Raw genomic sequence first — 28,000 nt, 5'->3', positions numbered from 1 at the left:
TCTAAGTAACTGCAAATGAAATTAAACATTGTTTTACACTGTCATGTAAAACAATTGATTGATATAATTTTTCCAATAAACGGTTAAAAAGTGTTTAATTGTACCTGTGTAATTTGATTGTCCTTGGGTGTCACAATATTTACCGCCCTCACATGGTAAGCAATCATCAGGGTCATCACGACCGGTCGATGGGTTGTAAGAACCAACAGGACATAGGAATGGATCATAGGTTCCGTTTGGACAGTAACTTCCTGTCGGGCAGACATCTCCATACACTTGCGCATTTGGGTTGGGGTTTATAGCTGCCAGCGTACAATAAAAACCAGGGTAGCATTCTCCTGTTGGCTCAGTCAAACCTACAAATAATAGAAAACATTTTCATGGTAATATATTGAGATAAATAGATAAATTCATTTATAAAGTGTTTATTTATCATACAGCCCAAGAGGAAACCATAGCCCAATGGCTCACCACAGAAGTTGAACTATCAATATTGTTATAAAGGCCATTTTACACAGACGAGCAGTAACAGTAAGCGGAAAATTGCGTAGCTTGTTCCACATAGAAGCAAGATTTTTCAATAAAGTAAACATGATTTTATTAATAGAGGTAAGTTAAAGGCTTACCTTCAGTCTGGCAGTGACTGCCTGGTCTACAGTCTTCACACTCTGTTACATTCTCCAATCCATAGTTATTACTAAATGTTCCAACTGGACACTTTGTACCTTGATCAGATCCTTTAGGACAGTAGTAGCCTGGCCGGCACTCGTAACCAGTTATGCTGTCTGTTGGTTGTGAGTTGTTAGATGCTGATACACAGACATATCCTGCATCGCATTCATCAGCATAAACCGTTAAGCCTGATTCAAACAAAACATTGACAAAATTAAAAATATTTGGGCAATTGTAGCAATAGACATGGAATAAGTCTGAAAAACTTAAGATTCAAAGTGCACACATTGCTCTGTCACAATTGTGAAGAGTATAATTGTAGTGATGAGTCACAGTGAATATGGTACTGTTATCTGTGTTTCAATATCATATCAACTGTAACAATAAACTTAAGTTAAAAAGTTGTGTTACCTTTTCCATCACAATACTTTCCACCAGGGCAAGGCAGGCATTGTTCATGGTTATGTAGGTTAGTGGAATTGCTGTAGTAGCCTTCTAAGCAAGGATACTGATGCTTAGATTCTGTGCCATTAGGACAGTAGTAGCCCACAGGGCAGTCAGTTGGTGTGACTACACCATGGCTTACAACACCGTAGTAGGCTGCTGCCTCTACAGGATCACAGTAGCTATAAGGTAAAGAAGTTGTTATTTTGTTAAAAACTCCCCAACATCACTCTTCTATTGTTTCTGAAGCTTTGTTCCCACTACAACGCAACACAAAGATGTTAGCGCAAAACAAGGGAGTTGACTAATGACAAGCGACAGTTCTATAGCTTGTGATATGTAAAACTTGCGTTGCGCTTACATCCTTGTTTTGCATCCTAGTGGAAACCAAGCTTGAACCTAACTCTTTGTCTAACCTCTACCTAACATATGATATAGGTTTATAATAATTACATTATAATTGAGACCTTAATGTAATTAAATTTAATATTGTGTGGAAGTCATGCAAAATATTAACAATGAAATGATGTGTAATAGTCTTACTATCCAGCAGGGCATTCCTTGCAAACTGCAGTCCCAATTTCATCCTGATAATATCCTGGTTCACATGGTTCAGGCTGGTCATTCCCACCATCACAGAAGTGACCAATTGTGCAGTTGTATTCTGCAGGTGATGCAGATGACTGACCACCTGGGCAGTAGTAGCCTGGGTCACAATCATTATCTGGGATGACGTTTCCTGGACCTGAGCAGAATTTTCCTGGAGTACACGAAAGGCAGTCCTCTGGTTGTATGTTACCAGAAGTGTTTGCAAATGTACCACTGGGACAATGGGTCGGGGTAGCAGAGCCAACCTCGCAATAGGTCCCCTCAGGGCAGACACGGTCATCTGGGTCAGGTTCAGATGCTCCACCATCACAATAATAACCTGTAGAGTTAAAACATATTTTATTTTCAGATTAAGTACATTCTTTGCATTAAAAAAGCTGAATATGGCAAGCCATATAATATAAGATTGAAACAAATATACATACCAGCATCACATTGATCATTGGGTTCTGGCCTTCCATACTCTTTGCAATAATAACCTTCATCACATGAAACTGGGTATGGGCTGCCACTCGGGCAATAGGTACCTGGCCAGCACTTTCCACCTAAAATATTAACAATAGGTTGAAAAGTATAAGGCAAAATTATTCCTATTATTAAATTTTAACACTAAATACGCATAAATAAAATGTATCATGACAACATACACTATGTAAGTATGTAAATTATAAAAGTTAAAAAGAAAGATGCTTAGTAATTTTATACACATAAAGATGAAAGTGGACCAACCTGTATAGTTAGCCAATGGGCATGTACACTCAGACAAATCAGTAGCATTAGCTGTTGTTAGTGGCATCTCTTGGTATGAGCCTCCTGTACAATACCAACCAGCGGAACAGTTACCAGATGGTGCATCTTGTCCATCAACTAGTGAGTAATAAAGCCAATGAATTACCATTAAAAGATTCATAACATTTACAACTAGTGAGTAATAAAGCCAATGAATTACCATTAAAAGATTCATAACATTTACAACTAGTGAGTAATAAAGCCAATGAATTACCATTAAAAGATTCATAACATTTACAACTAGTGAGTAATAAAGCCAATGAATTACCATTAAAAGATTCATAACATTTACAACTAGTGAGTAATAAAGCCAATGAATTACCATTAAAAGATTCATAACATTTACAACTAGTGAGTAATAAAGCCAATGAATTATCATTAAAAGATTCATAACATTTACAACTAGTGAGTAATAAAGTCAATGAATTATCATTAAAAGATTCATAACATTTACAACTAGTGAGTAATAAAGTCAATGAATTATCATTAAAAGATTCATAACATTTACAACTAGTGAGTAATAAAGTCAATGAATTATCATTAAAAGATTCATAACATTTACAACTAGTGAGTAATAAAGCCAATGAATTATCATTAAAGATTCATAACATTTACAACTAGTGAGTAATAAAGTCAATGAATTATCATTAAAAGATTCATAACATTTACAACTAGTGAGTAATAAAGACAATGAATTACCATTAAAAGATTCATAACATTTAGTGTTATTTTAACTATATTTCCAAGACTTCAAAATTAGGTAATCATTTTAATTACCAGATGATATAATTTCTGAAAAAAGAATCCTTCATAGAAAAATTGAGGACCTAGGCTTCCTCAAGGATTACAGGGCCTATCTACCTAAGTAACCAGGTAAGTAAATAAGTAAGTACTTACATTGGCAGTACATTCCAGGTAAGCAGGCCAGACAATCTTCAATTTCATCACTGTTGTTGACTGGGTTAAAGGATCCTTTAGGACAGGGGTATTCATATGGATGTGTTGTCTCCAGTGGGCAGTAATATCCTGAGAAAGAATAGAATGTACTTGCATTGAGATTTGTAAACTTATAGAAGTTGTCAATTACACAAGATTATACTATTTTAGATATAGACTTACAGGTTATCATTCTCTGACATAATATGCTGGGTGTCAAGTGTCTTACCATATATAATAACATATCGTATATTGCATCTTTTTCTGCCCAACTTTTTTTTTACTGTACTTCACTTATTTCTGGGAGCCTAGGCATACAATTAAACTTATGGCTTGCTTCCACACATACTATGTTTGTAATTATTATGAAACTTGTTAATATAATTATTTATAATTATTATTATGTTTTTTTTGTTGTGTGGTGAATATTGAATAAATGAACGTTTACTGTGCCCTATAGTATAAACACTTACCAGCAGGGCAGACATTTTCAGAAAATGATGTTGAATTTTGTAAACAGTAGTAACCGGCTGGACAAGATGTACACAATGGTTGATTCTCAATGTCAGTATAATGACCTGCTGGACATCCAAGAGGAATGGCACTTCCTTCGGGACAGTAGTGACCCGGTGGACATATACCACCCACGCCTGTATGGTTACCAGTAGGCTTGTCTACATCAACACCTACAAAAAAAATATGTTCAATAATAGTTAATATAACAGCTGACTTGGATATTTATTTGTCATTGCTGTAAAATAGTAACTACACTAGTAAAGGTCGCAGATCAATATGTGTGTTCATATATCTAGTTAATTTATATACCAGGACTAAGTTGGGCTTGTTGTTGAGTCAACTAAAGGTTTGGATGCTGCGACTGAAGAGTTGACTTAAGTAAGCTGGCCATAGTATACTTACCCCATTCACAATAGTAACCAGCACTACAGTTTCCAGTCACATTTGCCTGTCCCGGCTCACGACAGTAACTGCCTGGATCACATTCCAAGCACTGATCTTCTTCGTATATACCTTCACGTGGGTTGTAAGTTCCGCTTGGACACATACGAAGGTCGGCACCAGTCTTGGGAGGGCAGTAGTAGCCAGGGGGGCATGGGTCAGCACGATCACGGTTAACACAATAATACCCTGTAACAAAAATTAATTTATTTAGTTATGCTGATACTACAATCCATCATACATTTATAAAATTTAAACTTTCAACCAGCGATCTCAAAGCACGTAGGTTCAAGTACTAATAGTTTCAGATGTATATTTTATTGTAAGGTTTGAATACAGTATACTTTTCAAAATTAAAGTACATCAGAAATTTTAATTTTAAAATCACGAAAAAAGAGAACGAAATGTAATAAACAATTCTGTTTAATCTACATACCTGCTGGGCAATCATAGCATTGTTCTCCCATTGTGTGGTTCATAAATGTTCCATTAGGACAAGGTTCTGGTGCAGGAGAGCCTAGCTCACAGAAATGGCCTTTAGGACAGATGTTGCCTGTTATATTGTCTTGTGGGGTTGGGTTGCTTGCTCCTAATGTACAGTAGAAACCTTCATAGCACAAACCTATTACAAAGAATTATTTAAAGCATGTTTAATAAAGTAAATACATCATTGTAATAAAATATGATATATGAACAAATTTATTTTTATATTTCAATACACAAATAACGATACTGGGAATGCTAAATACATTCAAAACTAGTAGTTTACAGAAATTTAAAATACACAAAAATTAGATTAAAAATGGTTGACAATATTTGCATATTGATGTGCAACTCCAGAGAGAGCAGAGAGTATTTGATTTGCGAAGACTGGGATCTATGCATTTTGTGTTGGCCATTGTATGACTAAGAACCAACCAAAACTATGTAGACAAAATCAGTAAAGAAGCATATCACAATATTCCTGCATGACCACAATTGATCTCCTAAATTGAAAGCTTCTAAATAACTTGAATACACACCTGATTCAATCTCTAAGCCACTGTTGTTACAGTATTTTCCAGGTGTACAGTCAAAGCAAGCCGATTCATTGGTCATCATCTCATTGGGTTGATACGTACCGGCAAGACAGGCTGTGGGATAAGGACTAGCCTCTGGACAATAATGACCAACTGGACATACAGCACCATATGATTTATTGTAAGGATTTGGGTCGATTGCACGTATGGTACAATAGAAACCTGGAATATTAATATGCATATTGTGAGAAAGTATTACAATATTCTAAGCCAAAAAAGGTGATTTGTATTATTGTTATATTGAACAGCAGAAGAACGTTAATATGACTGGTACTGGTTCAAGTAACCATCATCTTGTAGCCAATGACATACAGTTAGAATAATGCTACTTAAGTGTACTATATTGTTTTGTTTTTTGAGTGACATACCAGACATTGCAATAAATTACACAAAGTTATCTGTGTCTTATCAAAGTGATGTTAGAATTTCTGAAAAATGTTCTTTACCTGCTAAGCAAGAACCATTAGGAGCTGTTAAACTAGTCTCCATACAGAACTGTCCTGGGTAGCATTCTGTACAATTGCCTTCAGAGCCTAGCTTGTCAGACCTTCCAAATGTTCCTTTGGGACATGGGCTAGGCCATGATGACCCAGATTCACAGTATGTTCCTTGTGGACAGGGTCCTCCTGTTTCATCTGTTGGTTCTGGTGTTGGGGTATTGGCCCCTAGCACACAGTAGTAACCTGGTGAACATTGTTCTGTAGGTGTGGTGATGTTCTCAGCTTCACAGTAAAATCCTAAAAGAAAAAAAATGTCTTTGTTAACCACTACACAAGACTTATATTTTCATTCACAATTACAATGTTCAAAAGTACCAAAAGAAGCTGGTGCTTGTTGGATACTCTGCATTGCATAGGCCTATTGTTCTTTTAGTTTAATTTAAACTGCTGAAAAATTTAGAAAGCAAACATTACCTTGAGGGCAGGCTCTACATTCTGTGATGTTTTCCAAGTTGGTGGTGTTACTGTAAGTGCCAATTGGACATGGGTATTGACGAGCGGTTTCAGTTCCATTTGGACAGTAAAAACCTGCAAAATAATTTACAATTTTAATCCAAAAACTAATCTCTTGGTCATTTCACAGCTGTCAGTTAGAGCTATAACTTTTAAAATTGATTGTATTTGTGAAAATCATTTGTTCTCTACAATACTTGCTACTGCACTCACCAGCAGGGCAATCTTTCGGTGTAACTACTCCATGGGTCTCTGCGAGCATTCCACTCTGAAGTTCTTCAATTGCCTCATTCTGATCACAATAGGAACCTTAAAACAAATAGAAAACATTTGAAATTTATTTATAGTTTTTTTATTGATGATGGAAATACCTTTAAAAAGACATTTGGATGCATTTCTCAGATGCAACACAAATAAATTTCATACTAACCAGCAGGACAATCATAGCATTCTCCTTGCCCAGTAAAAGGTTGATATGAACCAGACAGACAAGCACTTTGATCAGGGCTACCGACTGGACACTGATGTCCAGCTAAGCATTCATTTCCAGGTGGTTGAGCAGCTGTTGACCCTTCAGGACAGAACCAGCCTTCATCACAGTAATCGTTGGGTTCAACTCGCCCCCAACCAGTGCAGTATTTACCAGCAGTGCATGGAATACAATCAGTGATGTTATGGTTTTCAAAAGTGTTACTGTATGTTCCTGGAGAGCAAGCCTCTGGACCGGAACTCCCCTCGGGACAGTAGTATCCCTGAGGGCAGATGTCACCAGTTGTGTCATTGACAGGGTTTGGCAGGATAGTACTTCCACTGCAGTAGAACCCTGCTTGGCAAGGTCCTGATACATTAGCCAGTTCATCAAATTGACAGTAATAGCCTGGGTCGCATGGTATGGGCTGGTCAGATCCTGCTGGACAGTAAGTACCGGCTAAGCATCTACCTCCAGTGCTTTCAGCTGGACAATGGCATCCAAGGTCTAACATAAAAATAATTGAATAGAACACCAAATAATCAGTGTATTCTTTGAAAGAATTTGTACATAGATAATTTTCATTTGATTAATTCAATGTTATGCAAAATGTTACCTGTATCATTTCCTAATGTTGTTGGCCTAGCTTTCCATGCTCCCAAGGTGCAGTACCAGCCCTCATCACATAAGCCTTCTGGTTCGATCATTCCCTTATATGGACAGTAATGTCCTGCTATACATAGTTGACAGCTGTCAACACTGCTTCCACCAGTACGGTTGTTGAATGTACCATTGTTACATGGAAACTGAGTAGCAAAGCCAGTGTTATTGGGACAGAAGTGACCTGTAGACATAGACATAAAATGTATTTAGTTACTAGAAATGTGTTTTTTGAAAAAAAAAAAATATATGTACCACTGTACTTCTAGTAGTAGTACCCTAAATGAAAAATAAATATGATAACTTGTTTTAATACACCAACAATGGTATTCATACCTTTAGGACAAATGTCAGGAGTAATGCATCCATCATCACAGTATGAGCCTTCTGGGCAATTCAAGCAGTCACTTTGCATATAAACTGGATTGTAATACCCAGGCAAACAGTCTGTAGGCTCACTGGACCCACTCATACAATATGTACCTGGAGGACAAGGCCCTCCTGCACTGGTTACTGTGCTAGGGTTAGAGTTGTTGGAACCAAGCTGACAGTAGAAACCTTCTTCACATAATCCTTTGGGGTATGCTAGGCCAGGTGTATCACAATACATGCCTGAAATTGAATAGTAATAATAAGTGTTATACATGGAAACTCGCAAAATAAAAAGTAATACCACAACTGTACAATTATTTATTGAGTTTGACGATGAAAAAGCTAAAATAGTTTCACCTTCAAGACATTGTTGGCAGTACTGTTCAGCAGTAATTCCTGTCACGTTGCTGAAGGTTGATGCAGGACATGGGTCAGGTTCACCAGTACCTAAAAGAAATTTTAAAACATAAATTGTAAAATCGTTTCAAAGGTAAAGAGTACATTAACAAAGCTTTAAGAACTATAAATTGGAATATATTAGCTTTGTTTGTGTATGTATGCTGAGAATGCAAATTATTGGGTATTGGAAGAATGGATGATGGTAATGACAAAGGTCAAAACAAATCTTACCAAATCCACAGTAATATCCTGTAGGGCACACCCCAGCATCCCCAGTTGATGAATCTCCTGGTTGCTGGCTATCTGATCCCAAAAGGCAATAAAAGCCTGGGTCACAGAAACCAGAGGTGACAGTAGCATTGAAACTATCACAGAAGTAGCCTGGCAGACATTGTGTACACTGAGTAACATTGGCAAGGCCTGTCATACTGCTGAAGGTGCCTGGTGGACAGGCCTCCCAGACATGCCCAGTGCCTTCAGGACAGTAGAAGCCTGCTGGACAATCCTATGTAACAAATTCCAATTAATAACATATTAGTATAGTCGTATTAGTTTATATATAAAGTAATTCATTTTTTATTGTTACTATAATAACCATACATGTAATTGTCTGCAAAATAAAGATTGTTTATATAAAACACTTACCTCAGGGTTTGACCCTGTGATACAATAATGACCAGGAGTACATGGTAAGCACTCATGATTGGTGGTAGTATCCGTGTATGTACCGGGATCACATGGTAATGGAACAGGTGATCCAGAAGGACAGTAGTGACCGATTGGACACTCATCACCTAAATAGAATAATACAAATCATTTGTCAGTTTTCTTCTTTTTCTTTGTATCAAGGTGGCAGTAAACACACTATTTATTGCAATGAATTCAGGCTAACTTGGATATAACTCTTTTTTTAATAGAGGGTCCTTAGTTTTGAAAGACTATAGAACACCATCACCGTTTACCATGCTCACTATATACCACTGTATACAGTATCAAGTTAACAAATAATTAAAAATGTATTTACCAGTCTGACCATCTGTTGGAGCAGGAGATGAGGCATTTCCACTACAATAGAACCGTTCATCACAGTCCCCTGCTGTCATGTTCATGCCATACTCTGGACAAAACTGACCAGCTTCACAACCAAGGCACTGGTCAACCGATTCAAGACCTATGTGAAATAACGATTATTTAAAGTTGATAATTAGCAAAGTTTCAAATTAGTTTTATACACCTTCAAGAGTAATTTTCATAACCAAACAAATTTTATTTTCAAATTATATCAAAAACTAAAACAAATGTTATCTACCTGTAGTTGGATTATAGGTTCCAGGTGGACACAGGTACGTCTTATTTGAACCCATTGGACAGAAAGCACCCTCTGGACAAATGTCACCCGTCACACCGTCCTCTGGAGTTGGTGAACTTGAGCCAAGCTTACAATAATATCTATAAAGAACAAGGTTTTGGTTATATAATCATAACATATTTTTTTACAATACAATCATTTCTCATGTTCACTCTATAGTTGTCATCAGAAGACTAGAAAAATAAAAATAGATTTGAATGTTAGTTGATCAAACACAGTACCATTTGGATTACAATCATTCAGAAAATTACTACACTTCAAAAATATGATAAACTAGTTACCCAGCTAAACACTGTCCTTTAGGGGCAGGCAATCCTAACTCATCACAATACATTCCTCCTGTACACTGTGTGCATTCTGTAAAGTCCTTCAACTTGATATCATCTGAGTATGTTCCGAGAGGACACCCAAACTCTTGGTCAAATTTGGTTCCATTTGGACAATAGTAGCCCTCTGGACAAGTCTGGGGGTTCTGCACACCATGTGAGCAAAACGTATCATTTTGAAGTGTGCTATCACAGTAGTAGCCTTCTGGACATATCTTACACTCTTCCTGTAAAACAAACGCAAATAATAGATATTAGGTATACAACACTGGTGTTGCTATACATTTTTGTGCAGAAAAAAATTAAACGTTAAGAAAATCTCATACATGTTTCGGGATGAGTTGGGATATACTTAAGGTGTACTAGCACATCACAGCCACTGATCATAACTGGGCCCTCTAGAGAGGCTGTCCAGTATAAATAAATAATAAACAAACTAATAAATATATGGTGTTGAACATTGAGAGCATACAACATACCTGTCCCCATTCATCTTGGTAGAGCCCAAGCTCGCATGTTCTTTCTTGAGGGCTACTTTCTGGACAGTAATGACCAGGTGAACATGTGTACTCAGCAGGTCGGCTTGTATTCTGTCCACCTGGACAATAGAAGCCTGCATCACATATTGCTGTTGGTTTGGTCAGCCCACTGCCTTCACAGTAGTAGCCTATTAATGTAAATTAGGTAGATTTCATAAATTACTTTGATCATTAATGATTAGTAAACAAATGCAAGTAGAATCTTTGTTGATAAAAAAAGATTCTGGCTACTATTGTGAAATAGACAAAATTCTTTTCAATTGTTATTTTTAGAATTAAAGAATATACAACTCACCTGGTAAACAGTCAAGACAATCGCCAATTTCATCATTACGAGTTGTGTTTGAGAAGTAACCAGCAGGGCACTGTATTGGGTCATAGGTACCTCTTGGGCAATAATGTCCTTCAGGGCACTCATTGCCAGTTACATTATCGACAGGGTCTGATACAGATGCCCCTAGGGTGCAGTAATATCCAGGGTCACATTCATCAGTCTCATTTGCAAGGCCAAATGCATCACAATAGTAACCTAAAAGAAATTAACAAGTCCTTAAAATCAAAAACAAGAACAAGGAGAACATACACAAAGAATTTAGTTTTAAATTATCACTGAACAGAGAAGGACTGATATTTTTATTTTAAAAAAATCTTTAAATTTTGTTCCTCTTTGTAACTTTCAATGATAATGAGTATATGAGTTAAGATAAAAAGAGTTAATACCTCTGGTACATGGCGTTGGCTCTGATGATCCTTCCGGACAAAACTGTCCAGGCATGCACTGACCACCAGTGGAATTAGAAGCACAGAAACAGCTAGATGTTGAGTTACTGTCTCCAAGATCAATTGGTGTTCTTGACCATGCGCCTCGGACACAGTACCAACCAGCGTCACATGATCCACTGTCACTGGAAAGGCCAGATGTTTCACAGAATTTACCTGTGAACAAAAATATTACAGTAAAATCACTAGTATCCTAATGACTAGTAGAGTAATGAATGAATAAGAATTATAAATAAGGTAGATGGTCATACAATCAACCCAATCATTTAATTTGTTCTACACTTAGCTACAAACTAATTAGCATACCAGGTGGACATGGTTTACAATCATCCAGAGTCTGTTGACCTTCGTAATCATTATAGTAGCCTTTTGGACATGGGTACTGGTCACTGGATGGTGTTCCTGCTGGACAGTAGTGGCCAGTTGGACATGGTGTATCCTGGTAGTCAGTTGAATTCTCTGGACACCAATATCTGGAATGGAAGCATTGTTTTAGTATAGATAAAGCACGGGTATATAACTTTAATGCAGAATAGGTCAACCAGTACTATTACCAAAAAAAATCACCAAAATTATATTTTACCCTGGTTCACATTCTAAGCATTCTGATTGGCCAATTGATGGATTGTAAGTTCCTGGTAGACAGGCCAATGGATATGATGTGCCATTGGGACAGTAGTAACCCACAGGGCAAGGACCACTGGTTTCATCAACTATAGGATTGTTGGGATCTTTAGCTCCACGAAGACAGTAAAAGCCAGCGTAGCAATCTCCAGTTGGGTACACCAAACCTTCAGTTTCACAATACTGGCCATACAGGCAGTCTGTACATTCAGACTGAAAAGAAAATAAAGCAATTGGTTTATATCTACCAACCTATCTTCATTGTTTTCTACTCTATTCTCTCCACAAAGGAGGCACAGGCTGGTGAATAGCCAGCCTGTGCCTCCTTTGTTTTTATTTCTTTTAATCCAGTCCACTCAGGCAGCGCTTGTCTGCTATTCTCAATTTGGGGTTAGTGTTGCCCAAAAGCTCTGATAATTTTTCTGGTGGTTTTACTTTATCGTTTTGATTTAGGTTTTTGATTATTTTATTTTGTATCTCCCTTGAGATCCAGCCACTGATACCCACAGCATTGTCATTTTTTTTCAGTAATTTGCCTTTGGATTTATATACATTTACAGTACATAAATACAAATTAGTGAGATTCTTTGAAAAACAAAACGACAAGGTGTTTTATATAAATGATGTTACTTACATCATTTGTTAGCTTGGTGATATTGCTAAATGTTCCTCTTGGACATGGAGAAGGTGTAGAAGTGGCAATTGGACAATAATGACCCTCATAACATAAACCAGCAGTTCCTACATAAGGTCAAATAAAAATTTTTAAAAATGTTAATTACTTTTTATAATATTTATTAAACTTAAACAATTTTTTTTTAAATAAATAAAATGTACAATCAAGATTTGACAAAATAACTTTTTTTACACATGAATATAACATTAACTGACCTTTAAAGTTGACCTCTGGTGTAGGTGTATCTGACCCTTCCACGCAGTAATACCCAGGATCACATTTTCCTGTTACCATGGTGGCATTTGTTTCTGCACAATATTTACCAGCACTGCATTGTGTGCATTGTGTTTCATTGGATAAGCCATCGTTTGTACTGAATGTTCCTGTGGGGCATGGCTGCCAGTCATATCCAGTTCCAGCTGGACAGTAGAATCCTGAAATATACAACAACGTTAAAATTTATTCGTTGTTTGTTTAATAATCATTACAAAACAATAGAGTTTGGAGGGATAATGCATTGTGGATCTTTTAATTCAATTTTATTTGAAAAAATTGACATACAGTACTGGCCATATTGAATAGTACTAAGACAATCAATTAGCCAATCACAAATTAGTGTAGGCCTACTTAGAAGATGTCATGTGATTAGCATAGATCTAGTTCATTATTGTTACTAAAATATGTTGTTCTTGCAACTTACCAGCAGGGCATCTTTCAGGTTCATAACCAGTCACACAGTAGAATCCAGCATAGCAGATATTACACTCATCGGCGTGCGTTTCCGTCATGAATGTTCCAGCCTCACATGGAATCGGGCTCGGCGTAGCACCAGGACAATAATGACCCTTTGTACAAGGTCCACCGGTGACTGTATCATTTGGTGTTGCTGATACAGCATTAGACACACAATAAAATCTATAAACAAATATAGAATAACATTTTTTTTACAAATAATAATTCCAATAGAGTGACAACATATTTCAGGAATCTAATCTAATAATAATATGGAAATCTTATATAGGGAGATACTCATGGTACATTTCAATGAAATAAAAAATCATGGTGTAAAAAAGTCAACCTACAGAAATCACATTAGTCAGCGGAGGAAAGAGAAAATTGTGATGTAGAAATGTATACATGTACATTAATTTAACATCCATGATAAAGAAAATTATAAAATAGTTTATCTATCCTGTAATTGGCTAGTTTCTCGCTTTTCGATGCGTATAAGAAAAAATAATAATAAATAATAAAAAAATACCTACCCAGGATCACAGGGTCCTGATGGGCTAGTCAATCCAGTTCCATTACAATAGTAGCCTTCAGTACATGCCTGACATAAAGATACATTTTGTAGACCTACACTGTCAGACCATGTTCCTACAGGACAGTTTTCTGGGGCTGGAGTTCCCGCAACACAGAATTTTCCTTCTGGACATTCTTGACCAGTCACGCCATCAGTTGGAACTGAAGTGGACGCACGACCCTTACACCAGAAACCAGCTTCACAATCATCTAACATGTTTGAAGAAAATATATGAAAATTAAATTATTAAATTATTTAAAACACTTTCACATTGCCATCAACAATAAACAATATCGTGACTTTTCTACCTCTTTTCTTACTTTTTCTAATCTACATCCAACAGCAGCATATGACTTGTTAATTGAAAGATGGGAAACCAAGTCTGGGTGTTAGGTAGCAGTGGTATGTTGACCATAAAGCTCTGTCTACACTATCAAACTAGTTACAAAAAGTGTGATGTGCCAAAATATGGTAGTGATATGCCCAAATATGTTGGTAATATGACATCATCATGTCCATATATGGGCACATCACATTTTTTTGTCACATAAAGTTTGATAGTGTAGACGACGCTTAAGAAAAAAAGTAAATTTAAGAGCAGGAACCTTACCTGTGGTATCAGTATTTCCAGTACCAAAGCAGTACTTTCCAGGAGGGCACTCTGTGCATTCACCATCATCCTCTAGTTGTTGTTGTGAACCATATGTGCCATTAGGGCAGCTAAACTGAGTATTAAACTCTGTGCCGTTGGGGCAGTAGTAGCCTTGAGGGCACGGATACATGGTGTAGTCATCAATAGGAGCATCAGCCACATCACAGTAATAACCTACAATCACAATTATAATAATATTTGATGTGTACATTTTACAGACCTTAAATTACAGGATGCTGTCATTATTAACTAGGTATATTACAATAAACGGAATAATAAACATGATATTACAATAATGAAAAAAAGTTAAAAATAGGCCTACCACATTAGGCACAATTTTTTATTCTAATGTTCATTCACCAGCTAATACATGACTATAGCCAATTGAAGGATGGGGAACTTGTGCTTTATAAACCTGGAATTATGACATGATTTGAGCCAAATACCATGTGATCAGTAAGCAAGTATTTCATCCACCAAAACATTGCCACTACAATCTATTTTTCGTTTTCTTTTTCAAGCAACATACAGCAAACATTATAAACTCCTTTCTTTCCAATTACCTGAGAGACATATCTTGCAAGTTGATTGAGCAATCTCATCTTGGTAACTTCCAGATTGACATGGAACTTGATCAGGACTTCCTTCTGGACAATAATACCCTGTCTCACAATGGAATGGATTACTGGATTGTTGTCCTGTTGGACAGTAGTAGCCTGGATCACAAGGATCAGTAACGGTAGTTAATCCCTCATCTTCACAATAAAACCCAGCTGTACAATTTGAACATTGGTCGATGTCTGTCAGACCACTCGCACTAGAGTATTTCCCTCGAGGGCACTTTGGAGGATTAACACCGGTCCCAGCATTGCAATATCTGCCAGGAGGGCAGACATCTCCAGTTATACCATCTTCTGGGTCAATTCTGCTTGCTTTGCTGATACAGTAGTGACCCTCTTTACAAGGTGCAGTGACATCAGATAAGCCTAAAGAAAAAATATAAACCAATAGAATAATTTAAATAATGGCAAAATACATTTATATTTTAACTTTTATGAATCCTCTTGTATCTATGTTTGAATGTCATCTGTATATTTTTGTATTGTTTTAAGAGACCCTCTTCAAGTCAGCTGTACTGATTTAGTACAGCTGTTAGAGCTACACTTGTAAAACTAAGTTATAAATAAATTTATACCAGACAGGAATGAAGATTGAATGCAAGAAAAATATTTAAAAAATAACTTACCATGTGTTTCACAATAATCCCCCTCCGTACATTCCTGGGGCTCACTTGAGCCTCGTGGACAATAGTAGCCTGGTTGACACCTTCCACCAGTAATATTTGCAGGGCAAAGACAATCTCCATCAGTGTAGTTACCCCAGTCATCAGGTGTAGCAGTGTACGCAGCTCGGATGCAAAAATAGCCTAAGAAAAGATTCACAAATTTAACCATACGATGGTGGACATGGTGGATACAATAGACTCAACTCTTATATCACCAGTGACTTATAGCATGACTTTATACTGTAGAATTGGACTTGCATTATTTATTTTATATTTCAGATAATAATTTTAAGAAGGAGGTATATTAATAAAATATTCATTTTATGTTTAAAAAAAATTACATTAAGAAGCATATATATATATATATATATGGAATGATCAACAAAAAAAGAAAAGATAGTTAGTAACCTCTTAATTAGAGAAATTAATTTGAATAAATTGGCCTACCTGGGTCACAGTCGTCTGTATATGTTGTGTTCCCTTCTGTCCCACAATACTTTCCTGGGTCACATGGAGTGCAGTCGCTTAAGCTCATTCCAAAGTCATCTTCACGATAGTATCCCTTTGGACAAGGGTACTCATACATATGTGTTGTTCCTAATTAAAAATAAATTAAATAAATAAACTTGTATTAAAATTCACTATTGCATTTAATGGTTCAGTGTAATTTCATGTATCTACTGCTGAGCATAAGCAAGCTAAGATAAAACAGGTATACTAGTTATAATTCAAATTAGTGAATGCAAAATAATGGTATACGTCCATTTCAGCTTTGTAGGTCCATTTAGTTTCTCACATAGCTTTTACAGTGACATTTTTGAGGAGTATATTTGACTTACCATTAGGACAATAATATCCAGCAGGGCATCTATATAAGCTGAAGTCACTAATAGATTCTGGACAATAGTAACCAGCAGGACAAGTAAAGCATTCTGATTGTTGCTCTAAGTTATTGTAAGTTCCAACCGGACAGCCTAATGGTACTGCGGTACCATTAGGGCAATAATGTTTAGTAGGACATGGTCCACCAGTTGAGTCTCCTCCTATGTTAAAGTATGATAAAAGATAATTATCTAGTATGTAGTATTACTTGATTAAATGATTCTTTTAGTATATAACTAATACAGAATTAATATTTGTGTAATGGATGGCAGTTATTAAAATAGAGACTTGACATGTACAATAGTTAATAAATACAGGTTTATTGGACCAACAACTTGTCTCCTCCTCCTTAACACAAAGTCTTTCCTCATTAACGAGTTCAGATAGAGGTCACTCCATCTCAATGGCCTCTATCGTAGAGTAACATTCTTTAATTATAGGGTTTTTTTCTAATGAGCTTTACGCAATACAACCATCTCCACTAAAGTTCCTTCATTTTGAGCTGTCACCAAATGGCGCTCATTCCACAGCAGCTATACATTCTTACCTGTAGGATTTGGATAGATTGCTCCACTTGTGCAGAAGAAACCAGAATCACATTGACCTTGTGGCTGGGTGAGGTTTACAGTTCCACAGTAGTAACCAGGATCACAGCTTTCACATTCACTCTCATCTTGAAGTCTAAGCAGATCTGAGTATGTACCGTTGGGACAAGATTTGGGGTAGGTTGTCTCTTCTGGGCAATAAAAACCCTGAGGACATGGACCTCCGTCACCGCTGTATGTTCCTTCTTCAGGGTTACTCACATTAACACCTAAAACAAAAACAAACCAACAAATTCAACTTTTGTAAATTCAACAATGTTTACTTTGTTACAATAAATATTAAATAAAGACAAATTAAAAAATGTTAAATACCATGAGACTTACTCATGAGGGTGTTAAAGAGTTTCTATCAAATTAAGTTTCATTAAATGGAAGACATTAAATATAAGGCGGGTTTTATTACATATATTAATAATAAATATAAGACTAACCTTGGAGACAATAGTACCTAGGCTCACAGACACCAAAATCATCACCAGAACTACCATCAAATTCTACAATGCCAATGCCTTGACAGTAATGACCCCCATCGCATGGAAGACACTCATCTTCTCGTGCCAGTCCCAAAGCAGGATTGTAGGTTCCTTGTGGACATGGTATTGACTCGTTTCCTCCAGTGTTGACTGGGCAGTAATGACCACGAGGACATTCAAGAAGTCTTTCTCCATCTGGACAATATCTCCCTACATAGATTTATATGTACATTATCATTCAGTAAAAAACATAACTAAAAACAATATTACCTTTTTTATTATTTATTTAAATTTTTGTGATAACCATAAAAGACAATAACAAAAATATATTACAAACAAGATCTAACAAACAAGTGCTGAATATGAATGTAATGTTACTGTTTGCATAATGAACCTAAATCAAAATAAAATAACTCACTCTCTGGACAATCAAAGCATGAACTTTGACCTGTAATGTTGGTAAAGTACCCTCCTTCACATCTCTTTGGTGCAGGTGAACCTTCTGGACAATAGAAACCAATAGGGCATATGTCACCTGTTGAACCATCTGTTGGGTACTGTGACTTTGCCTTGCCTAAGCAGAAGTAGCCTGAAAGAAGTATACAATTTATTAAAGACTATTCCTGTTGAACCATCTGTTGGGTACACGAAACTAAACATTGTTTTACCATCATTAGTAAAATGGTTAATAAATTGTGAATATACCTGGAGCACAAATGCCATTTGGTCCATAGAGTGCTTCACCATTACACACCTCACCAGGAGGACAATCTGTACAATCTTCAAGTTCCTCTAAGCCAGTGCGGTTGCTGTAAGTACCATTTTCGCATGGGTAATGGAATGGATCAGCTGTACCTGCAGGACAGTAGTAACCCTCAGGGCAAAGACCACCGGCATCAGTTGCATTTTCCTATATAAATATAATATTGTATAAATGTATTAAATTTTAAAAAGCAAGTTACAAAGTATAGAAAATAAGACTTTACTAGTTTCTTGTTTAAAAAAAAATATTAATTATTTAAAAAAAGAAACTAACCAATGGATGAGAAGTGTTAGCTCCAAGGATACAGTAATGACCTGCAGCACAATCACCACTGACCGCACTGAGACCTGTTGATCCACAAAACTTGCCAGGAGTACAATAATCACAAGCATCCAAGTCTTGACCACCAGTAATTTCACGGAATGTACCCTGAGAAACAATTTATGTTGAAATTATTGAGTAGAATTTCATGAAATTATTGAGTGGAATTGCATAAGAAAAATATTAACACAATATTATTAGCACCTAAGCTTTGTGTTTAAAATCACACAAGTCTTAAGATCACATCCTGCCTCATTAGCAGATTGTTTTCAAATAACCAAGTATAGCATACTCATATATATATTTTCCACTTACCAGAGGGCATGGGGTTGGCAGGACACTTTCTGGTGGACAATAATGTCCGATATCACAGATGACCTGCTCAGAGGTACCAGTGCCATTACAGTAGTATCCTTGCAGGCAAGTCAAACATTCTTCAGAATTGGCAGCCTAAAATGAAAAAAATAGTGGTTGCTTAAAAATTAACATGTTTATCAATGTCAGGGCTGTAGGTTTGAACCATAGCTCATCCCAATACCAGATCTATCTTAGATTCAAAACATACCATAGCTTCATACAGTATTAACTTGAGAAGAAGACAAAAATAGGACGGACCATGATTTTTTGTATTATTTCAAACCTATTTAACTATTAACTACACTCACTACAGAACATTGTAGAATAACAATAACAATAACTTTACTTCCTTTAGGTAAACACATGTCATATCACAAACCTGACTCTACTAGTGTTTATTCGCAATGCAAACCTTAACGAATACATACCGTTTGATATTCTCCTCTAGGGCATGGTTCTGGTTTGTCTACTAGTGTTTATTCGCAATGCAAACCTTAACAAATACATACCGTTTGATATTCTCCTCTAGGGCATGGTTCTGGTTTGTCTACTAGTGTTTATTCGCAATGCAAACCTTAACGAATACATACCGTTTGATATTCTCCTCGAGGGCACGGTTCTGGTTTGTCTACTAGTGTTTATTCGCAATGCAAACCTTAACGAATACATACCGTTTGATATTCTCCTCTAGGGCATGGTTCTGGTTTGTCTACTAGTGTTTATTCGCAATGCAAACCTTAACGAATACATACCGTTTGATATTCTCCTCTAGGGCATGGTTCTGGTTTGTCTACTAGTGTTTATTCGCAATACAAACCTTAACGAATACATACCGTTTGATATTCTCCTCTAGGGCATGGTTCTGGTTTGTCTACTAGTGTTTATTCGCAATGCAAACCTTAACAAATACATACCGTTTGATATTCTCCTCGAGGGCACGGTTCTGGTTTGTCTACTAGTGTTTATTCGCAATGCAAACCTTAACAAATACATACCGTTTGATATTCTCCTCTAGGGCATGGTTCTGGTTTGTCTACTAGTGTTTATTCGCAATGCAAACCTTAACAAATACATACCGTTTGATATTCTCCTCTAGGGCATGGTTCTGGTTTGTCTACTAGTGTTTATTCGCAATGCAAACTTAACGAATACATACCGTTTGATATTCTCCTCGAGGGCACGGTTCTGGTTTGTCTACTAGTGTTTATTCGCAATGCAAACCTTAACGAATACATACCGTTTGATATTCTCCTCTAGGGCATGGTTCTGGTTTGTCTACTAGTGTTTATTCGCAATGCAAACCTTAACGAATACATACCGTTTGATATTCTCCTCTAGGGCATGGTTCTGGTTTGTCTACTAGTGTTTATTCGCAATACAAACCTTAACGAATACATACCGTTTGATATTCTCCTCTAGGGCATGGTTCTGGTTTGTCTACTAGTGTTTATTCGCAATGCAAACCTTAACAAATACATACCGTTTGATATTCTCCTCGAGGGCACGGTTCTGGTTTGTCTACTAGTGTTTATTCGCAATGCAAACCTTAACGAATACATACCGTTTGATATTCTCCTCTAGGGCATGGTTCTGGTTTGTCTACTAGTGTTTATTCGCAATGCAAACCTTAACGAATACATACCGTTTGATATTCTCCTCTAGGGCATGGTTCTGGTTTGTCTACTAGTGTTTATTCGCAATGCAAACCTTAACAAATACATACCGTTTGATATTCTCCTCTAGGGCATGGTTCTGGTTTGTCTACTAGTGTTTATTCGCAATGCAAACCTTAACGAATACATACCGTTTGATATTCTCCTCTAGGGCACGGTTCTGGTTTGTCTACTAGTGTTTATTCGCAATGCAAACCTTAACAAATACATACCGTTTGATATTCTCCTCTAGGGCACGGTTCTGGTTTGTCTACTAGTGTTTATTCGCAATGCAAACCTTAACGAATACATACCGTTTGATATTCTCCTCGAGGGCACGGTTCTGGTTTGTCTACTAGTGTTTATTCACAATGCAAACCTTAAAAAATACATACCGTTTGATATTCTCCTCTAGGGCACGGTTCTGGTTTGTCTACTAGTGTTTATTCGCAATGCAAACCTTAACAAATACATACCGTTTGATATTCTCCTCTAGGGCACGGTTCTGGTTTGTATGCTCCCGACAAGCTGTAATGTCCTATGGGGGTGCTGAATTGAATGGCTGTTCCTGCACCTCCTGTACAGTAATAGCCTGCCTTGCATGGACCAGTTGGTTCTGGATTATTATCGCCAGCACAGTAATATCTACAAAAGATTCATAGAAAGCATGTTTTTAACTTACTGTATAACATTCACTTTGATGATAATGAATAACTACTACATGGTTAATTGGTCAGATGTTTTCCTTACTCTGACATACAGAAGGATATAGTGATCTGGATGTTGTGAGCCCCACACGAGAATTATTTGGAAAGATTTTTACAAGAATTATGTCAGAGTAGGGTAAACATCTGAACCAATTAACATTTAATTTGTTCACCGACAGTAAATTAGCTCAATATTAGCAAATCATGAATTCACAGCACTTTCTCTTTCAGTAAATGGCCTACCTTGAAAGTGGATGTGTATAAAATGTTTCTAACATCAAAACATAACTTAATAGATAATTACCCTGGATCACAATCAATACAGTCGTCAGGTGTTTTAGAACCCGATGAATTACTGTAGGTACCATAAGGACAGTTAGCTGGCCAAGCAGACCCTGCTGGACAGTAGCCTCCTGCTGGACATAAACCGCCAGTCAAACCATCTGGTGGAGCCTAAAAGAATAAATATTTTAGTTAAGATTAACAAAAAAGAGTACTGTAATTCCATTTAAGATACTTTATTGTATAAACAGTTATGATAGAATCAATCTAACACTGTGAAACCAGAGCAAACCATGGAAATACTTGTGATCACTAGAACAAAGAGTTCTAGAACTTCAGAAATGACATGACATTAAACATAATCACTGTCCATCTTACCGATGTGTAAGCTTTCTCACGGCAGTAGAAACCTGGGTCACAAAGATCTGTTGGTTCAGTATTTCCAACACCATCGCAGTAGTATCCACCAGGGCATGGAGAGCAGTCATCACTACGTCTCAAGTTAGTAGTATTGCCATATGTACCAGCAGGACATTCCTGGGGAAATGTACTTCCGGATACACAGAAATAACCCTACAAAAAGAACACATTAGATTTAATATCATTACTTATAAATATTACAGTACTGGCTATTCTTTTATGATCTTCTGAAATAACCCTATAAAATATAATATTAGCTACTGGCTATTTTTTATTGTACCAATGATTAGATCACTAATTCAATTTGTAAGAGACTCACACAAAACTTTACACAATTAACAATGAATCAACTAACACACAACCTACTTGAAATGGCCAAATACACACTTTTGCACTTGGGCCAGTCAAGACACCCTTACCTGAGGACAATCAATAGGCCAAGCCAGGCCTTTACTACTGCAGTAGTAGCCCGAGATACAAATGGTACATCCAAGTGAGTCTTCACCAGCACTAGCATTTAGATAAAAGCCAACTGGACATGGATTTTCATATGGGTCAGCTGTACCCACTGGACAGTAATGACCTCCAGGGCAATCTCCAGCCTAAAAAATGAAATGAAAATATGAAACATTTTGACAGCTGCCATAACATTTGCTGTTTAAAATTCAGTTCAAAAAAAGAAATTTCTTGGATCTATTATAAGAAATAATTTCAACTTACAGGTTCTGATAGACCAGGAGGAGAGCACCACTTGCCCGCTGGGCAGTCCTGACAGTCAGATTCTTCCACAAGACCTTCCACATCACTGTAAGTTCCATTTGGACATGGTCTTGGAAATGGATCCTAAAAAACCCAAATGATTATTATTTTAAAAGAAATTTAAAATAATTAATAAAGGGATGCATATAAAACAGTAAAAATAATTACAATAATTCTAAAGTTTATTAAACTAATAGCACATAAGGTTAAATTGATATTTCCTCCATGAATCAAAATGTTTACAAAAATGAATGTTGCAACTTACTAAATCACCACTGAGACAGTAGTAGCCTACAGGGCAGGCATCATTCTCCAAGTTAGGTGCAGATGTACGATTATAATCGCAAAACATTCCAGCAGGACAGATTTTATTAGCGTACATGTTGTCTCTGGTCGTTGTTTTGCTGTCACAATAGTAGCCTGCCTCGCAATCACTACATTCTGGTGCACCAGTGTCCTACATACAGAGAGTTTTATTATCATTATATTTTATTTTGAAAGTCAACTTTGAACTCTCTCAAAACAGACTCCATGAAACTGGTACTACTTCAAAAAATGTTTTGCACTATTAAAAACAGGGTTGAATCCAGGGGCACTAGAGGCACGAGATATTCCTTTTGACAGGTAAAATGAAATTAAACTACTTTATTATCCACAGATTATAATTATTATATGTAAACAAATTGTTTTGATATACTTGACTGTAACTCTCTTACAAAAAGGTTAGAGGTTAGAGGACCACATTGAAAGGCATGTTTCAGGGGATATTGCTTTCTCAAAGTTTCTGGAACCCTCTGCCAATAGACTTAAGGGAACTAAAATCTATAAAGAAAGGCCTTAAAACTTACTTATTTCCTATGCATTAAAATGTGAAGTGCCTTGATTAATTTGGAAAGTCGCTATACAAATAGTATTATTATTATTATTAAATCTTACCGAGTACGATGCTTTTTCGCATTCAATGGGTTCAGTGTTACCAGTTCCAGGGCAGTAGTGTCCTGCAGTGCACGTGGTACAATCATTCAGTTCTTCACCATTCAGTTCATCTCGGTATGTTCCCGATGGGCATGCTGTGGGAAGGGAGGCCCCTTCCAGACAGTAACTTCCTTTTGTGCATGTTACGCACTGTTCCCATCTGGTGTTTCCAACTTCGTTTGAGTATGACCCAGCTGCACATGGATATTGTGTGCTGTATTGTGTTCCTGTGTTCAATATAAATCAAAGTTGGTTTAAAGTATTTCTAATTTATTATGAAAGGTGTCATGGCTGGTAAGACATAGAGCATGTACTTCAGTCATTTTAAGATATATACATAATTACATCTACTGCTTCAACCAACAAGTAACATTTATTTATACTAATTTTCAAATTGGTTATTCTATTTTATTTCAAACACATTCAACAGCAAGAAGTCAAACATATAGACACAACTTTGCTGGTGTGCTCTGATAATGCATTATAGTTATATCTTCTTCATGTGTGCTCCTTGTAATGTTGCAGAGAGTTTAATGCATACGCTGGTTGACAGGAGGCTGATATAATTACACTATTATTATTATTATTATTATTATTATTAGTCAGTAACAGGATACCTATTCTCAACATGTATGAATCCATATTTTATCCTCTGTCTATAAATCTAGTTGTCTAACAAATAAATTGTTTCTGTATAAAAAATATCAACCCTTGTCATCCACAAACCCAGTTACAATACATCATCTATTCATGCATGGACTGACCTGCTGGACAATAGTGACCAGTGACACATTCCAGTACTGGCTCTGTTGATGCTTCTATACAGTAGTAGCCTCTTGGACATTCGTAGCATTCCGAGACTGCACCTAGATTGGTCTTGTTAGAATAGGAACCAGCTGGGCAAGGATGCTGTGTACGATGTTGAGTGGACAATGAACAATAGTAACCTGGAGCACATTCTTCTGGTGCCTGGTTCACTCCACCAGTTCCTAAATTAAAAGAGATTACACAGTGACAATTTATTCATTAGTTTTTTTTTTTATTATTTTATTTTTTTTTTATTATTGAATAAAATAATAAAAAAGAAAAGTAGTGAAATCGGTAAGTATCAATTAGGAAGACAAGAACAATTTAGCTTCAATATTAAAAAGTCAAAATGTTTACAAAAATTAAGAATATTTAATTGAGCCTACAAAATAATAGGGCATTGTGCATATTTGTAATATTGATTGATTGATTGATTCTTTTATTTTTCACACAACATTCATAAAAATATAAATAAAAGATTAAGTACAATAAAGTGTGAAAAACAGGATAACCACAAGCAAGCAAAGCTTTTAATCTGTGGCACCCTAACTTAAAATATAAATTTACAAATATATTACAAAAATGTTTTCATGTAGTAAATGAATGAAGGAAAATACAACGTACTATAATATAATATATATCTATACATCAGTCTCAGAATATATACGAACATGTAATTAATTAAGTTAAAGTTAGACATATTTTACAAATGTTGTTTTCGCAAAGATATATTGTTTCTTTATAACTATTAATGCATTTATTTAGTAATAGTTTTTTAAATATTGATATATTTTCACTCTCTCTTATATTTCTTATAAGTTGATTCCATAGCTTAGGTCCTCTATATGCTATACTTTGCTGACCCATATTAGTTGATTTTAATTTTATACAATAATTGTCTTTATTTCGAGTGTTATATGTATGATAATTATCAAATAAACTGAATAAAGAATTAAAACATTTTGGAAGTTGTCCTTTTTGGTATTTAAACATAAAATTTAAAACAGTTTTTATACAAATCAAATATATTAAATGTGCCCGTTTTCACAAAGAGCTGAGAAGAGGGATGATGAAAGTCTACCTTACAAATGATCCTAAGAGCTTTTTTCTGAAGCAATAGAAGGCGATCCAAATTGTCTTTGTTTCCCGCACCCCATACAATAATACCATATGTCAACACTGGTAATATAAGTGTCTAGGTGTCCTGCATTACTTCAATTAAAAATTCTTAGTTGGGCACAACTACCAACTATGCCAAGTTAGGAAATTGTAATAGTTTCACAAACAAATTATTATTTCTTTCGGTGCCCAAATATGGTGATTATATACCCAAATATGGTAGTGATATGACATCAGACATCATCATGCAAATCACATTTTTGTGATAGTATAGACAGAGCTTTAAACATACCGATTGGACAGGCAAACTGTACAGGGCAAGGATCACATTGAAAGGAAGCTGTGAGGTTGTGGTAGTCTGTATATGTCCCAGCAGGGCAGGGATAAGTAAATGGATCGTCAAGTCCTTCAGGGCAATAGTACCTGTAGAGATACAAAATAATTAACAATAATTTCTTTTTATCTATAATATTTAGTTAATACCTAAAAAGTTATACAAAGTGTTCATATTCTATTTTTTCAATAAAATATTCTTTGAAAAATATGAAAATACATAAAATATTTAAATTTTACTACAGCAATATAAACAATCATGGCAAATTCAGTAATTAAAATTGTATTTTGACCCGACAATTAAGAATAATATTTAAAAAATACTTTTCAAAAACAAATTTGAAATTTCATTTTTTCCTTTACTTACCCAGGTTCACACACAGAGTCTGGTTCCACTAAACCAGTCCTAGTACATGCTGACCCAGCAGTGCAGTTACGGCAATCAGTAAGAGCATTCTGGCCAATGCTAGGGTTGTAAGTGCCCTGTAGACATGGCAATGGTGTATCGGTTCCACTTGTACAATAATATCCTGCTGGACAATCTTTGCAGAAATCTTGAGAAGTGGCACCTTCTTCCTCTGTGAAAGTGCCACCAGGGCAGGGATTGTCTTGGTCATTCTCGGTTCCAGCTGGACAATAGTAGCCTTTGTGACAAAGCAAGCCTTCTGCACTTCCTGTCAAAGAAATCAAGAAATGTTAAATTTTTCCAAAATAATTCCTTGTACACCATCTTTGACACTGAAATATATACACCATCATGTATTCTCAGGCAGCATAAAGCTCTGTCTACACTACCAAACTTTATGTGACAAAAAAATGTGCCCATATATGAATATGATGATGTCATATAATTACCATATTTGGGCACATCACACTTTTTTCTTTGTCAAGCTAGTTTGATAGTGTATACAGAGCTTAACACCATTGCCACATAACTTATCCTTGGGCACCTGTCATTAATGCTTCATATATACACTATCCCTCTTATTCAGACTACCATCAGCAGTAGCAGCTGTGACTGTCACTGACATCCACAACTATTTCTTACCTTCGGGACAGTAGTAGCCAGCTGGGCAAGTTATGCAGTCAGTTTCCTTAACAGCACCAAGACCATTGTAATAATTTCCCCCTGGACAGCCATTGTCCTGTGGTCCAAGTGTTCCTTCTGGACAATAATAACCTCTTGGACAAATGTATTCCATACCTGGAGTTCCTACTACTGGATCAGCTGGACAATAGTAACCTGATAGAGATACAATAAAATATACTTAAACCAAACTACAAAATGTGTAAGACTTTCTGGAAAACGTATTAGCTTAAGGTGTTCAATATGGCCAGACTTATATATCTTACATACATCTTACCATTTGTTAAGGTAAGACAACTTTATTTTGAAATTAAATTTTGTGAACATAAATCAGATTAAAATATCAAGAGAATGCCTATTGATGTCAGTTTCCATTTTTTCTCAATCTTTTTCTTTGTTTAAAGCGCCATAGAAATGAAATAAAAAAACAGATGACAGTACCTTGTGGACAAGGAGCACAACCTTCAGTAGAGCTTCTAGCCCCAGTCTTATTACCATAAGTACCAGAAGGACAGGCCTGAGGTGTAATCCCATCCTCACAGAAGTAGCCTTGAGGACATAT

The 28,000-nt window shown here is 36.2% G+C and overlaps 1 protein-coding gene across 1 annotated transcript; it reads right to left on the bottom strand.

Annotated features, from left to right (window-relative positions):
- Nucleotide 1: 1 nt before the first annotated feature.
- Nucleotides 2-27,961, bottom strand: LOC140057098 (uncharacterized). The gene is made up of 56 exons (XM_072102637.1): nucleotides 27,880-27,961; nucleotides 27,400-27,594; nucleotides 26,719-27,025; nucleotides 26,311-26,441; nucleotides 24,857-25,081; nucleotides 24,054-24,319; nucleotides 23,383-23,574; nucleotides 23,079-23,201; nucleotides 22,778-22,960; nucleotides 22,317-22,511; nucleotides 21,961-22,109; nucleotides 21,426-21,594; nucleotides 19,256-19,390; nucleotides 18,893-19,048; nucleotides 18,562-18,766; nucleotides 18,275-18,445; nucleotides 17,815-18,066; nucleotides 17,326-17,592; nucleotides 16,736-16,939; nucleotides 16,344-16,493; nucleotides 15,858-16,037; nucleotides 15,175-15,597; nucleotides 14,570-14,785; nucleotides 13,919-14,168; nucleotides 13,354-13,568; nucleotides 12,869-13,087; nucleotides 12,612-12,718; nucleotides 11,937-12,190; nucleotides 11,660-11,826; nucleotides 11,294-11,509; nucleotides 10,869-11,102; nucleotides 10,514-10,701; nucleotides 9,990-10,261; nucleotides 9,649-9,788; nucleotides 9,364-9,510; nucleotides 8,985-9,133; nucleotides 8,571-8,844; nucleotides 8,298-8,387; nucleotides 7,905-8,180; nucleotides 7,525-7,752; nucleotides 6,870-7,415; nucleotides 6,653-6,748; nucleotides 6,401-6,514; nucleotides 5,933-6,223; nucleotides 5,430-5,648; nucleotides 4,844-5,029; nucleotides 4,369-4,596; nucleotides 3,924-4,136; nucleotides 3,412-3,540; nucleotides 2,455-2,592; nucleotides 2,151-2,270; nucleotides 1,660-2,044; nucleotides 1,084-1,298; nucleotides 627-860; nucleotides 105-356; nucleotides 2-9 (listed from the first exon to the last, which is right to left on the bottom strand). The coding sequence occupies exons 2-56, from the start codon at nucleotides 27,551-27,553 to the stop codon at nucleotides 2-4; spliced, it is 11,253 nt and encodes a 3,750-aa protein (XP_071958738.1). The 5' UTR covers nucleotides 27,554-27,594; nucleotides 27,880-27,961.
- Between the last annotated feature and the right edge of the window lie 39 nt (nucleotides 27,962-28,000).

The sequence above is a fragment of the Antedon mediterranea genome, chromosome 8, assembly GCF_964355755.1.
Source record: "Antedon mediterranea chromosome 8, ecAntMedi1.1, whole genome shotgun sequence".
Taxonomy (NCBI): Eukaryota; Metazoa; Echinodermata; class Crinoidea; order Comatulida; family Antedonidae; genus Antedon; species Antedon mediterranea.
This window is presented reverse-complemented; position numbering and strand designations above follow the sequence as displayed.

Coding starts and splice junctions, on each gene's coding strand:
- LOC140057098 (XM_072102637.1), bottom strand. CDS start 27,553: ATGGAATACATTTGTCCAAGAGGTTATTATTGTCCAGAAGGAACACTT. Junction 9,789..9,989: donor AAAGGACAGTGTTTAGCTGG/GTAACTAGTTTA, acceptor TGTTCTTTATAG/ATATTATTGTAAGCTTGGCT. Junction 2,593..3,411: donor ACCTGGAATGTACTGCCAAT/GTAAGTACTTAC, acceptor ATTACTCACTAG/TTGATGGACAAGATGCACCA.